Below are 16320 nucleotides of genomic sequence, written 5' to 3'. Positions count from 1 at the left end.
AGAAAATATATACTAAACTATAATAGAAAATGTTTTCTGGTTTTTAACATTTATAACAAACATTTAATTATTATTTTTTTTTTTTTAATTTTTTTTTTTTTTTTTTCAGTTTGTATTTGTACCATTTCTAATTCTCTTTTTTTAAGCTCATGTTTTTCTTCTAATATTTATATTTGGAGTTGTTTTAATCAATTGGAAAATATTGTGCAACATCAGTTATTTCATGAGTCTATTTTTGTCTGTTTCTGCACCAGTAAATCTGGGCATCCTGTGGTTATGTGCAAAACAAACAAAAACTATTTGCAAACATTTTCAACAAAATAAATGATTATCCCATAGAAAGTATCTACTTTCCTAAACATGATTTTTCATATTTCTCTCATATCGTTTTTTGGCTTAACGTCAGACCAGAGGACATGATGAAGCTGTCTGCCGGCCCTTATTAATGGACGTTCTGCGGTACCACAGCCCTAGGCAACAGAGGGAACTCAGATGCAGCACTCGATGCCACGTGAAGTGTTTCACGTATAAAATTTATCGCTGGACCGCCTCTTTGTCAATAACACCTGCCAATGTGAATGTCAGGGCGACGCATGAGAATCCATTAGACACGGCAGCAGTAGCCTGACCTGTGGCATCGCATTCAGTCACTGTAGCCTACTGTCATTTCTTTTAGGTCTCCAAAGAAATATTCGGAATGGAGTGTTAACCCTGGATCATAAAACACAAGAGACTGCCACGGGCCATTTTGACATCAGCCTCTGATAAAGCTCCTCAGACACGTGTAGCTCTTGTGAAAACCCACAATCTGCGGTGAAATGAAGGTTTGGGCGATTTTGTCAGGAGGATACAACAGAGGTGTGTTGTTCTAACAAAAACGTTTTAAGGTTTATGTTTAGGTCATATGTCAGCCCAAAATGACAAAACATGGTGACACTTTATTGTCATTAGTTAATGTATTATTAACTAACGTGAATGAACAATGAACAATACATTTATTACACTATTTATTTGTTAACGTTAGTTAATAAGAATTCAGCCGTTTATTGTTTATGTTAATTCACAGTGCATTAACTAATGTTAACAAACACAGCTTGTGATTTTAATAATGCATTAGTAAATTCTAAAATTAACATAAATGCTCTAAAAGTCTTCATTCTTAGTTCATCCTAACTAATGTAGTTAACTAATGTTAACTGTATCTCATAAACCTTACTGTAAAGTGTTAACATAATTAAAATCATTAAAATCTAAAATCAGAAAAAAGAGATACTAAAAAGACAGCACATATCATATATTAATATATATATATGATATATATTTCTCGTTTAAACTTAAACAAAATTTTAAACTTTTAAACTAAAATAACTGACAATTTATCATAAATGTATAAAATTATATAGACATTAAAGAAATTATAAAAACTAAAATGGAAAATATTAAAAAGTAATAATTCAAAATATTATTAAAAACTATAATACCTCAATAATAATTTTAATTAATTAAAAATAATTATAATTATTATTTTTATTATGTATTCAGTGTCTAATGACAATTAGCATTGAAAAAAATGTGTAATAACATGTATAGACATATTACAGTTATGACAATATTAGGGAAAATGGCAATTGTAATAATAAAATAATAATTAATCATTTGAAATAATATTTAAAGAAATATAATAATACCTCTATATATTTTTATTTCTATCTGTGTGTGATAAAAATAATGATTTATAATTTGAAATAATTTTTAAACTATAATAATAATAATACCTCAATAATAATAATAATAATAATATGTGTGTGTGAGTGTGTATATATGTAATTAAATATAATAATGAATAATTTGAAATATTAGCAAACTATAATAATAAGTAATTATATGTGTGTGTGTGTGTGTGTGTGTGTGTGTGTGTGTGTGTGTGTGTGTGTGTGTGTGTGTGTGTGTGTGTGTGTGTGTGTATGTGTGTGTGTGTGTGTGTGTGTGTGTGTGTGTGTGTGTGTGTGTGTGTGTGTGTGTGTGTGCGTGTATATGTGTGTGTGTGTGTGTGTGTGTGTGTGTGTGTGATTAAATTAATAATTATTACTTCTAAAACTTTTGTTTAAAATATAATAACTAAATTATAACATAAAATAATAATTAATAATTTGAAATATTTTTAAAAACTAAAATATTTTTTTTATATATATATAATAATACCTTAATAATAATAATACCCGTGTTCTTGTCTTAGGACAACTTAGTTGAACTTTTTTGATCCACTTCAAATGTTGAGTGTCTAATAAAAATCACCATTTAAAATAAACAATGTAATAAAATGTCTAGACACATTACAGTTGTGACAATATTAGGGGAAAATGTCAATAAAACATGTCTCAATGCTTTTTTTTCCCCATTTACTTTATTTGTTCTATTTTGGGGTGAATTGTGTCCTCGACAGGTTGCTGTGTGATTCACCTTAAAATTCAGTTCTGCTGCTGGGAGTTTGAAGTGAGAGCTCCAGCCTAATCTTAATTAAAGGGCTTGATGGCAAAAGGCAGGGCTGAAAAATCCTGCAAAAACAGATTTGTTCACAAGGAGAGAGAGAGGGGGGAGAGAGAGAGGAGAGAGAGACAATAGGTTCCTAAATCCCATGCCGGATTGATCTTCCAGCTTGTGGTGTTGGGGGTTCTGTAATTATGGTTGAACTGAGTCCTTGACCCACTTTTGCAGTCTTATCTCTCTCCCTCTTTTTCATTTTCTTTCTTTCTATCTGTCTTTCTCTCACTCCGTCTCTATTTTTCCTCTCTTTCATGCCGTCTTTCTCCTCCTCGCTAAACTGCTGAAGAAGTGCATGTGAGTAGAAACGGCCGTGTAGATGCTGTTATGTGAGACGGAGATGGCCGGGCGCCCGGGGTGTTTAAACTGTGAGCGCTCGCTCCAGCGGGGAGAATTACTCTCCTGCTCTCTCTCAACACCACATTTGGCACCTGAGGCCTGCCCTGGCAAAGCACCTCATCATCCCTCCCCAACCCAGACAATTCAGCATGGCACCACAATCCGCTCGCTAATGCGGGACCTCAACCACTGCTGGCTGCAGGGAACCGTTGGCCATCTAATATTTCATTTGATCCATTTCTTCTTGGAGACGAGAGTCGATAGTCTTGCTCGGGGCGATGTTTGGTGGTAAAGATGTTCTCTTTTAATACTACACAGCAAATGTGCCGAGACAGAGGACTCAGCTCATCTTTATTCTGGCCAAAGCGGGACGGGCTGAAAGGGCTGAAATGCTCGAGTTTAACTCTCAACCTCATTTCACGTGTCATACTGGATAATTTTTATGGCACTGCAGAGTTTATGATTCAGAACGGTGTTGGGAAAAGCTTTATAAAACACCAAGGTGTCCCACTGTCAATTAATTTTTGGTGAATGCATATCACTAGCTTGAACTGCAAGGGTGAATCTTATAAAGAAAAAAAGTCCAGGTCACATTTCTCCCTAAATTCAAGAGATTTTTTTTTTTTTTTTTTTGGATCGTGACATTGTTTAAATGATAATTAAACATATTTCTAGCAAAACTCTTAATAGCGTAATTGGCATATTTGTATTCCTGCATGAGAATTATGATAAATGCCATTTAAATATTTAAAATTTTAAATAATATATAATATTAAATTACTTTTGAATGGTTATGTGTAGGGCTGTCACTAACGATTTGGTAATCAATTAATCAGTTGATTCTTCTGATGATTAATTGAGTATTTTTTTAGGTAATAAAAATAGACCTAAGCTAGCTTTTAAAATGACTTAAAATACATATATAATAGCAATGAGGCAATAATTGGTTCAAATAACATATCAAAAGCAAGTAATCATGGTTTATTGAACAAAACTGTGAAATTCCATAATGTATTATAAATAATAATGCTAATGTACATTACGTATTATAACAAATGACTGCAGAGGGAACCAACGGATTGAAGAATTTTTTTTTTTTTTTTTTTACACATTACTGTGCGATCTAATCTTTAATATTTAAAACCAAAATTTAAATGTCCACTTAATCTTTAATATCTGGACATTTCTTAATTTGTAAACTGAGCGAGGGTTTGAGCTTTTATTTTGAAATAAACTATTGAAATAAAATATTTTGTTATAAACAGTTAGCATATTGAGAGAGATATTGATGTATTCTCCTGTGCTTGCTTAGGTTTATAAAATTATTTACCTTACAAATCTGATGAAATGGTAAATGTTGCCTAACTGATAACAGTTTGTGTGGAGCAGCATTTACTGTGAATGGAGCCACTCTAAGGAGCTCGTACGTAATGCATGTAAATAATTAAAGCGCATATGTGACCCTGGACGACAAAACCAGTCTTAAGTCGCTGGGCTATATTTGTAGCAATAGCCAAAAATACATTGAATGGGTCAAAATTTTAGATTTTTCTTTTATGCCAAAAATCATTAGGAAATTAAATAAAGATCATGTTCCATGAAGATTTTTTGTAAAATTCCTACTGTAAATATATCAAAATGTAATTTTTGATTTGTAATATGCATTGTTAAGAACCTAATTTGGACAACTTTAAAGGTGATTTTCTCAGTATTTTGATTTTTTTGCACCCTCAGATTCCTGATTTTCAAATAGATGTATCTCAGCCAAATATTGTCCTATCCTAACAAACTATACATCAATAGAAAGCTTATTTATGGAGCTTTCATATGATGTAAAATTTAACCTTATGACTGGTTTTGTGGTCCAGGGTCCCATATATTAAACCTGCATCACTGATTGAATTGAATCGTAGCATTTGTGAATTCACAATAGCATTATGGTTTATTATGATTTTCATGGTTTCATGAATTCTCGTCCACGGAATGTGCCACTTCCGGTATTACTCGACACTATTGCAGTTTAGGATTTTTTTTAATCGAGTACTAGAACCGAATTTAAGGAATCGTGACAGCCTTAGTTATGTGTGGTGATGGTAAATTGTAATACTATCCTATTACTAATACTATTGTATTATCTTTTAAATAAATTATCATTATTACAGCAATGAGAATACTATTTTTGGTGTAATGGTAATGAGAACAGTCTTACTGGTCTTTAATATAAATATAAATTCTTATTTCTTTTGATTTTGGGATGAAAATATATTTGGACATTTATAGGTTTCACCTGTAAACATTATTCTGTTATGTATATAACATCTGTGTGTTTTGTTTTATCATTCTAGAGTATTCTAACTAACAAATTCAGCAGAGTTTCCACATTCAGGTTGCCAAGGTAATCAACAGGCAAAGACTGCTCAGCGCCAGGAGCTATACATCACTGTCACCCCACCGCTCCTATCCATGACCACCATTCCCAAGCACTACCACGGCTCCACAACCAGGATGCTAATCACATCCTCTACACATCCTGAGAAAATGGTGATGAATTCAGTTAACACATCTGTGGTATCTCATAGACATGGAACCACATCTTTTGTTTACTCCCTCTATTAAGGTTTGTTTGATTATACTGATTTAATCTCACAAAGAAAGTATGTTTCTATAGGATCCTGAATCGTCTGCATGAGAATCAGTCGTAGTAAATGGTATTTTCTATCATCTTACCTTGTGTCTTGCCTAATGTTGGCTGGTGTTGACCCCTATGATAATCTGCTTTCAACGTTCCTCATTTGTAGTCACTTTGGATAAAATCATCTGCAAAATGAATACATGTGAATGTAAATGACAATGCTTGCCCTTCTTTCTTTAACCATTAGGTCTCATGACAGCATAAAAGTTGTTCAAACAGCACTGGCAGAAAAAAGCACCTTGCATTTTCCTCTTTGGACAGTGACAGCACCATTTATTCTCTTCTGATCTTGCTGATACGAAGCCTGATGTTTCTGCTGCTTTCAAGGCATCATGCAAAATTCCTTTGCGAAGAAAAAGCACCTTGGAGTGCAAGTCCGTCCGGAGAGATAAAGATGCCAGGGCTGTGGGAGAGATATTTTTAAAGCCAGTTACATAGATGTTGGTTTTAATTATATTTTTCAGTGACAACCACAAACCAGCAAAGATGTACCAACATTTTTTGTCACATGTTATTTCTTTATTGGTATATTTCTCTTTCAGTAGTTATTGGTCTAAATCCATATACACTGTATATGTAATAATAATTATTATTATTATTATAAACTGAATTATTATTATTATTATTATTATTATTATTATTTAAAAAAATATATATAATATTTATGTTTTAAAATATATTGATCTGGATATAGATCCATATACACTGTTAAAAAATAAATACATAAATAAAATAAAATAATATTTTTCAATAGCTATTGATCTGGATGTAGATCCATTTACACTGTAAAATATTATAATACATAAATAAATAATATAAATATTACAATAAAAATAAACATAATATCTGTTTTAATCGCTATTGATCTACATCCATATACAATGTAAAATAAATAATTATGAATTAAATAAAATACATTTTCAAAAAAATGAATTGTTTCAATAGCTGTTGTTCTAGATCTAGATACATATATACTGCAAGTAAATAATAAAATAAAACAAAATAAAAGAGATCTAGATCAATATACACTGTAAAAAAATATATATAAAACAAACATTTTTTGTTTTAATAGCTATTGATCTAGATCCATATACACTGTAATAAAGTAGTAAAATGAATAAAAAATAAAATAATATTTATGTTTTAATAGCTATTGATCTAGATCTAGATCCATATACACTTTAAAAATAAATAAATAAAGACAAAATATTTGTTTCAATGCTATTGAACTAGACCTAGATCCATATACACTGTAATATATATTTTTATATTACAGTGTATATAAAATATATCTCACTGTAATATACTTATTTATCTCACTAAAATATCTCACTGTAATATATACTTATTTATTTTTCAATAGCTATTGGTCTAGATCCATATACGCTGTAAAAAAATATATATTTGTTTCAATAGCTACTGCTCTTAATCTATCCATATACACTGTAAAAAATAAACAAAAAAATAAAAAAATTAAATAAAAATCATATTTGTTTCAATAGCTACTGATATAGATATAGATCTAGATTCATATAGACTGTAAAAATTTATAAACTACAATACATTAAAAAAGGTTTTAAGATCTATATCCATATACACTGTAAAAAAAAAAAAATACAATAAATGAAAAAAATATTTGTTTCAACAGCTATTGATCCAGATCTAGATCCAAATACACTAAATAATAATATTATTTATGTTTCAAATAATATTTATGCTTCTATAGCTACTGATTTAGATCTAGATTCATATACACACAAAAAAAACATATTTGTTTCTATAGCTATTGATCTAGATCCATATACATTTTAAAAATGAATAAAACATTAAATAATATTTGTGTTTCAATAGCTATTTATCTAGATTTAGATCACTATGCACCTTAAAAATATTAAAAAGAATAAATAAATATTCAAAGCTATAAAATAATAAAATACTATTAAAATAGTAAAACACGTTTAAAAAGTTAATCCACTGTGATACTCGCTATTTCTTTGTGATCATTAGTGAATTCTAGCTATTTCTGAGTCACTAATTTCTTTCAGTGCATATATATGTAGATATGAAAACTGATTTACACTGTCACTGCTACAAATATTTGTTAGATAAATAAACACACATATTAATAATAATAATAATAACTTAAGACTACTTTTAAAGATGACTTCCTTATTTCTATTTCACAGTGACAAGTTTTCATTGACTCGGAAAGAGTCTCATGCATCGAACTCCAAGTGTTCGATGTCTTTCAAGTTTATTTAAATAATTTATTAATTATTATTGAGCTTCTTGTGGAAAGACATTGTAATTCTAAATCAATCAGAGCATCAAGGAAATGCCACTTAATTAATCTTTCCGCTTCATTAGATTTCCCGATCATAATTAAATGATTAGTAGATATGAACTTTGTATTCAAGCGTTCCACTCATGCATTTCTCCCCGCTGACAATTAAAACGACACAATGATCTCATATGATTGGAGAGAGATTGAGGACAAGAGCTGGAGTGTTTCTTGAGATAATATTAGACGAAATTCAGCAATGCGAGAGTTTTGCGTGCATGCGTGCAAATGGCTTAAGTGTCTTGAAATTTCATGGAATATTGCAAGGAATCTCGCCAGTTGCTTGGTGCTTCGGTGGCCCCCTGCGAGCAGTTCTGCTCTCTCCACAGAGATACCCTTAGCTTTTTCCCATTCCTCTTGCAGGGTTTCACGCGCACCGGAGTGTGCCCTGCAGCCGCGGTGTCTTAATGTCACAGGAAAATTAAAAAACCTCTACCTTCGCCAAGGGCCTGAATCTTAATATAGACCCTTGCTAAATCCAATACACTGGAGATTATGACCAGGTGACAGGGTCAGTAAGTACTGATTAAAATTGAGGTCAGTAAAAGGTGGCCTTTGAAAAAGAGTGAAGAAGGAGAACAAAATACTCTTCCGAGGTGCTCCTTTAACAAACGCTTAAGGCTGCTCTTATGTGAAGCGCTGTGCTGTTGCTCGCATTTCATTTCTATTTCATGCAACCCAGACCTGTAATAATTGCTCAGATATGTTTTGATGTCCTCTCTGCTCTGATATTGATACAAATTGTGTTATTGTAAAAGCTAGGTTAAACAGTTGAGCTTTCTCTGTCTGGACAGATATTGGATGGTGTTTGTATGTTTATTCGGCTCAAGGGCTCAATAAGGAAAACACCCAATTTAAACATTTTCACAGCGGTCAAATTAGGCACTGTTTGTGACACTGTCAATAAGTGTTGCGATTAGCACAGATTAAACTTTTTAGTGTAAAGATTAGTGTAATGATTACCTGTGAAGAGTCACTGATGGCTAATGACCTTCCATTAAAAGACAATCCACAAACACACAAGAGTGCACTTTCCTCCCGGATCCGTCTGCTTTTGTTTTCTCCATGAACTCCATGAGTTTACAGTGGTCTGAAAATAAAAGAATAAAATCAAGAAAACAGATGACATTCATTCATATAATAACATTACTCAACAGAATTATTTAACACTTAACAGAATGTTGCACTCAATAGTTTCATACGTATATGGGCCATTCTACAGAATTGGTCCAAAGTCAGAGTTGGAAACATCAGTTTTTTGTTTTTTTGGCTTCTCAAAAACGATAATAAGACGATGTTTCTCAGCTTTCATTTACATTTGAACAAAAAGTGGCATGTCCAAAATTATTCATACCCTTTGCAAATTGTCACATTCTATGGGAAAATCCAAAGTTCTATACCATTCCAAATAGTCCAAGCTGTTCTAAAGCATCCTAATTACCCCGATTCATTGGGAACAGCTGTTTTAATCAACTCAACAGGTGAAAAACAGAAGCTCTCTGCTGTTGGTTTGTGGACAGTCATGGCTAAGACAAAGGAGCTCACTGAGAACCTGCGGCTGCGCATTGTGGCTGCTCACAAAACAGGAAAGGGCTATAAGACCATATCTAAATGTTTTGAAGTTCCAGTGGCTACAGTGCAAAGTATTATTAAAAAATAAAAGACGTTCTGCACTGTGAAAAATCTCAAAGGACGTGTTCGGGAGTCAAAAGTGACACCTGTGCTGGCCAGGAGGATAGTGAGAGAGGTAAAAGAGAATCCAAGGATCACCACCAAGACCATCCTGATGAATCTGGGCTCTGCTGGTGGCAACATCTCAAGGCAGATAGTCCAACAGACACTGAACACCGTTGGGTTCCACGGACGCAGACCAAGGAGGACACCACTTCTCAAGACAAGACACACAAATGCTCTTTGCAAATGCTCATCTGGACAAAGAAGAAGACTTCTGGTCTTCTTTTTTATGGTCAGATAAAACAAAAATTTAATTGTTTGGCCACAATGATGTAGTCTTCATTTGGCTTAAAAAAAGGAGAAGCCTTCAACCCTAAGAACACCATCCCCACTGTCAAACATGGTGGTGGGAACCTAATGTTTTGGGAGTGTTTTTCAGCCAGTGGACCAGGGAACCTAATCACAGTAAACGGCACCATGAAAAAGGAGCAATATATCAAAATTCTCAACAACAACATCAGGCAGTCTGCAGAGAAACTTGGCCTTGGGCACCAGTGGACATTTCAGCACGACAACGATCCAAAACACACAGCAAAAGTGGTGAAGAAATGGTTAGCAGACAAAAACATTAACGTTTTGCAATGGCCCAGCCTGAGTCCTGACTTAAATCTAATTGAGAATCTGTGGAAGGAGCTAAAGATGAGGGTGATGGCAAGGAGACCCTCCAACCTGAAAGAGTTGGAGCTCATCGCTAAAGATGAATGGGCTAAAATACCAATGGAGACATGCAAAAAGCTGGTCAGCAATTATAGGAAGCGCTTGATTGCTTTAATAGCCAATAAAGGCTTTTCTATTGATTGTTGAGAAGGGTATGAATAATTTTGGACATGCCACTTTTTGTTTAAATGTAAATAAAAGATGAGTAATAATTTTTTCCACAATGATGCCTCTTGTACATTGTCTTATTATCTTCTGGGAGACTTCTGTGTCATTTCTAATCCAAAAAAACTTGCTGGTTAAATATAAGTAACTTTAAGTCAGAATTTATATATATATTGCTATTTTATTACACTTTTCAGAGGTAAATCAATAACAATTACATTTTAACAATATTTCAAGTGTAATTTATAAGATTTGTTGTATTTTGAATCCAATTTTTCTTTTTAAAAGGCAAGTTGATCATACTGATTTCAAACGTAAGAATTCATTAGTTTGAATATACATTGAACCAAACACCATAATAACATCTTTGTCAATAATTTAGCATACTTTATGTTTGACAAAACATCCCATGTTTCAGTAGTAACTGCACATTTTTTGGTAGTGACAGTAATGCTTTGGTAGCAACCACATTACAGAACTTTAAACCACATACTAAAACATACTAAAATACAAAAAAATTGCATAACTGTACAAACATTTTGTTTATTTCCCCCAAATAAAGGAATATGTGTTCTCTACCAAAATAATGATGTCATGTTTTGGTCATGACTGTTTTAGTAGATACTTTTGAACGTAGCTCAAAGATGTTAATCAGCACATGGTTAGATTGCACAGTTGTGAACAGTTGTACACATATAAAAACTAATTGTTATGGGATAACTCCCAAAAAAAGTGTGTTTAATTACTTAAAAAAAGGTGTTCTGTAGTGACGTTCCTTAAAGCTACACACAGATTTTCAGACTTTTGAAAACAATTTACCTCAAAATGATGGGGCCTATCTACTCACCATGTATGTGAGAGAGGGGGACATAGGAATATTTCCTGATCATAAATTTAGGGGTGTAGTTAAAAATTAGTTTCAACCAATAGACTAAAACATATGCTGATTAAAAAGTGATTTGAAAATGCAGGACACATTTTTTTTAAATAATCAAAAAGATACTTTTAAAAACAACAAAGGAAAAAATACTAAAATTATTTTAATATCATTTTCGCAAGTTGAAATTTAGGGTTCGGGACAGCCAACTCCCAATTAAAAGCACCCAATAAATGATGATTTTAAATATATTAAGCTTACTAATATTGTAAATATTACTGTGGGATTCAATAAATAATAGAAGGATCTAAACATCTAAGATTTGAATACTTAAATGCTTTTTAAATGTGTTTTTGGTTGTGGGACAGCAGTTTGCACCAATTCTTTAGAATGGTCCATACACACTTTGATTTATATGGTTTTACTAGTAACACTAATAATTGCAGTAAGTAGTATTTTGATGAAATTATTTATTTTAGATATAAATATTAAATCTGTTAGAGTTTATCTCATTATCATTTGTCATAAATATATTTAAGCTGTGATTTTTTTGACAAATATTTAATATTTATAAAATAATTTATAATAACATTTACAAACAGCATTACTTTATATAATGCTTTAATAATTAAGACAACAAATTTCATAATTCGAGAAAGTTAATGTTCTTCAGGGTTTACATACTGCCAACCGATTTACTAGGGCTGTAATCAACCAAAGAAAATCTTGGTCGACTGAAGTCCAGAAACTTTCGACTAAAAGTCGACTAAAAATGACGTTGTGGAGGGAAAAAAACGTACATTACATTAATTAGATACCTACTGTACTCAGTACTTGGTAGCCTTGTTGTCTGCCTAAATTAATTATAAATAAACATAAAAAACTTTTTGCAGTATATTTAATCGTTTTTTACCTAATTATTTTGCACTGAAATGAGTCTGACACACGTCTGTCGTTTCTGACAGCGGTGCATCACGTGCACCTGCGCAATATCATAGCCTGTGATTTCTGAAAACAGTACTATGTTGTCAACTAGTGATATCACAAGAACTTTTGAGGAATGTGCAACATAATTTAGAAAATTATTTTAGTCATATGTTATAAGTATAACTGTCAGACACTATCATTTCAGCCGCTCTGCGCAGCTCGCACAGAACGAGGCTGAACATTAGAGCTCAGCTACGCGGCTGAGACACGAATAGACTTAACTACGGTGCCCGCCAGGGGACACCTTCGGTTCACTTATGTTTGTCGTGGCCACAACATAATATCATGTTCCCACGAGTTTATATGTCGTGGCCACGACAAACATAAGTGAACCGAAGGTGTCCCCTGGCGGGCACCGTACTTAACAATTCCTTCCGTGATATTATTTTTCCGTTTGGATGAGGGGCCGTTCACATGTCGCGCCTAAAAACGCGTGGAAAACGCTAGGCGCGATGCTTTCTTCCTAATGTCAACAAAGCGCTCGGGCGCTTGCTCTCCGGAAGCGTCTGCCGTTTCTAAGCAACCATCAGCTGCGCTCTAGCTCCAAGCCTATATGCGTCTCATGCATTGTTGCTTCTATTTGCGTCAAAATAATGGAGGCTTGACAAATCATAAAGTTCAGAAAATCCTTGGACCACAATGATGAGCTGTTTCTGTTGAGGTTTCAATGTAACGGAAAAACGTGAGGAAGCTGATGAAGCGGAAAAAACGAGCGCGTCGCACCGCGTGCGCGTCGCGACCACGTCGCTTCCATTATGCGCGCGTAAGACGCGCATCTACATTTGAAATAACGAACTTGATCGCGCAAAAGACGCTACATGTGAACGGCCCCAAAAGCCTACTTATCTGTCTCTCTTCTCCAGTGGGCTAATCCAAAAAAGTGAAAACAATGGGGGTGTTCTGAAAACAGACTGTTCCCTGTGAAACAGGGGTGCTCTGAAAACACCCCCATTAGCAATTAGTGCTTTCCACCTGATGAAATGAGCACGGCCAAACTGATGAAATGAGCGCGGCAAAAAATCGACCAATCAGAATTTTGGTCGAACCAGACCGTATCGACCAATTAATCGACTAATCGACTGGGACGTTACAGCCCTACGATTTACAATATTTGATATGCTCCATAAATTAAGATAAATTCATTATAAAAAATTTCATGACTTTTTAATATTTTATAAATATCCATGACTGGAAATTGCACTTTTAAAATTCCCTGACTGTGGAAAAACTTGGTTCTTAAATAACAATGTCAGTTCTTATAAGGTAACAAATTAAAATAAGAAACATGTCAGGTCACATCTTGAGGTTAAGCACTTGTAGCTCATTTTAAAGCTTGTTTTGTATTATTTTAAATCAATCAGTCCCGGCCCCCTGGTTGTGAACCACTGAACTATCACCTTTTTCTTCAACAAGGAAGTAAGACTATGGATGAGACTTCCAGTTCATTATCTGCTCTAGAGAAACAATGAGAAGAATAACAACATGCAGTAAACGATACAACTGTTTGCACTACAAACCAGTGTATTCATAATTAAGATAATACATTAAAACAATATAAGACACCAATTTGCAATATCAAGCAGCAAAACAAGCTGTGTTATACAGCTAAAACTAGATGAGACTGGAAACCAGACACATACCACTCTTATGGGACGAAAAAGGTGGATGCTATGCAATTATATACTTTTTTAACGAATATTATTGTTTAGTTTGGTGTGTTAGAGACTAACTAACAAATAGCACCCAAGAAAAAAAACAAATATGAGACTATTGTTTGATGACTAACAGTTTAAGCCCTTAATTTAGCCTTGTGTGTTGCCGAAGTAGTTTTCACCTCAGATCACAGGGAGGCTTGTGCAGTAAAACGGCTTTTCATCTGCTCCCTCCTTGACGAGCTCATGAAAACATGCGTTACCGCTCAGTGATTTCTCATTGCGAAAACACAAATTTAGATATAAGTACAAAAAGAGCTTTAAACCGCGCTGTCAACGGCGGAGATGAAAGGGAGTAACGCGTCGGAAGCCTGTCAAACCGTTGACATTCCCGCGTTATCTGCACAGCGCGAGCTGCTGGAAGCGCGAGAATCGCGTGTCTGCTGACCGATTCGCCGCCTCGCGCTCCCCTCCTTTCTGTCCTTTCTTCTGACAAGCAGTGGGAGAGGAAGGAGGAACAGAGAGACGATGCTGTGTTTTTCTTCGTCTTCTTTTTCTGTTTCTAAGGCGAAATAAGGATAATTTCTTGGAAACCCCAGACAAACAATGTGGTTTTGTGCGGCGCTGTGTGTCTGTACATTTTCTCTGAGGCCTTATCATTAAGGCTAATGTTGATTAACTTCTAACAGCTCTCTTTTTCTCTCTCTCTCTCTCTCTCTTTCCTAAGCTGTGTGCGTTTGCAGTTTGGCAATACATTCCTCCTAATTAAACCAATGTCTTCCCGAGCTTTTGTGCTTTTGTTGATAATTATGTGTTTTTGAAATGGCCCGTCTGACAGAAGTCTATGAAATATCTCTGTGCAGACAGGCTTCAAAATGCTGCTATCTGCTCGCTCTGTTCCACTCTCTTTCTCTCTCTCTCCCACTCTGAATAGGATATGTACACAGCTGGTATATGCTGAAGACTGGTGAAGCATGAAACCAACCTTTATAAAATGTTATATCACTGCACACATTCCTGGTACTTTTCACCGTAATAAATGTTCAATGGTCACATATAGGTGCCCGCAGCACAGGTCGTCATCTGAATGAGTGATCCCACATAAAATGAAATGGCGTAGAAGTAGAGCTTCCTTTTAATAACGTATGCTGACCTATGCACATAGGAACATGCAAACATGCACTAATACATACTAAATATATTACACAAACTCTAATGCAAAAAACGTTATCTCAAATATACACAGTCTTCCATCAGCTAGACATACAGTCAAACCCAAAATTATTCATATCCCTGGCAAATTCCGACTTAAAGTTACTTTTATGAACCAGCTAATTTTTTTTTTTTATTAGAAATAACACAGACGTCTCCCAGAAGATAATAGGACGATGTACAAGAGGCATCATTGTGGAAAAAAATATTACTCATCTTTTATTTACATTTGAACAAAAAGTGGCGTGTCCAAAATTATTCATACCCTTCTCAATAATCAATAGAAAAGCCTTTATTGGCTATTACAGCAATCAAACGCGTCCTATAATTGCTGACCAGCTTTTTGCATGTCTCCACTGGTATTTTTGCCCATTCATTTTTAGCGATGAGCTTCAACTCTTTCAGGTTGGAGGGTCTCCTTGCCATCATCCTGATCTTTAGCTCCCTCCACAGATTCTCAATTGGATTTAAGTCAGGACTCTGGCTGGGCCACTGCAAAACGTTAATGTTTTTGTCTGCTAACCATTTCTTCACCACTTTTGCTGTGTGTTTTGGGTCATTGTCTAGTGCCCAAGGTCAAATTTCTCTGCAGACTGCCTAATGTTGTTGTTGAGAATTTTGATGTATTGCTCCTGTTTCATGATGCCGTTTACTGTGCTCCTTTGTCTTAGCCATGACTGTCCACAAACCAACAGCAGAGAGCTTCTGTTTTTCACCTGTTGGGTTGATTAAAACAGCTGTTCCCAATGAATCAGGGTAATTAGGATGCTTTAGAAAAGCTTGGACTATTTGGAATGGTATAGAACTTTGGATTTTCCCATAGACTGTGACAGTTTGCAAAGGGAATGAATAATTTTGGACATGCTACTTTTTGTTCAAATGTAAATAAAAGCTGAGAAATATTTTTTCCACAATGATGCCTCTTACACTCTTAGATTGTCTTGTTATCTTTTGGGAGATAACAAGACAATGAACTTTCTATTCATAATAATAATAATAATAATAATAAATGTTTTTGAGCAGCAAATCATGACTGGAGTAATGATGCTAAAATGCAGCTTTGAAATCACATAAATAAATTAAATTTTTACATATATTCAAATAGAAAACAGTTATTTTAAAT

General features: G+C 34.1%; 1 protein-coding gene across 1 annotated transcript in view; it reads left to right on the top strand.

The window, feature by feature from the left end:
• The first annotated feature begins 2881 nt into the window (after positions 1-2881).
• Positions 2882-16320, top strand: part of LOC141294333 (thrombospondin type-1 domain-containing protein 7B-like) — a 25578-nt gene continuing 12139 nt past the window's right edge. Inside the window, exons 1-3 of the mRNA XM_073826390.1 lie at positions 2882-3088; positions 3199-3382; positions 5267-5421. Coding sequence (XP_073682491.1) covers positions 2882-3088; positions 3199-3382; positions 5267-5421 — 546 coding nt within the window. The remainder of the gene's footprint in view (positions 3089-3198; positions 3383-5266; positions 5422-16320) is intronic.

The sequence above is a fragment of the Garra rufa genome, chromosome 20 (genome assembly GCF_049309525.1).
Source record: "Garra rufa chromosome 20, GarRuf1.0, whole genome shotgun sequence".
Taxonomy (NCBI): Eukaryota; Metazoa; Chordata; class Actinopteri; order Cypriniformes; family Cyprinidae; genus Garra; species Garra rufa.
This window is presented reverse-complemented; position numbering and strand designations above follow the sequence as displayed.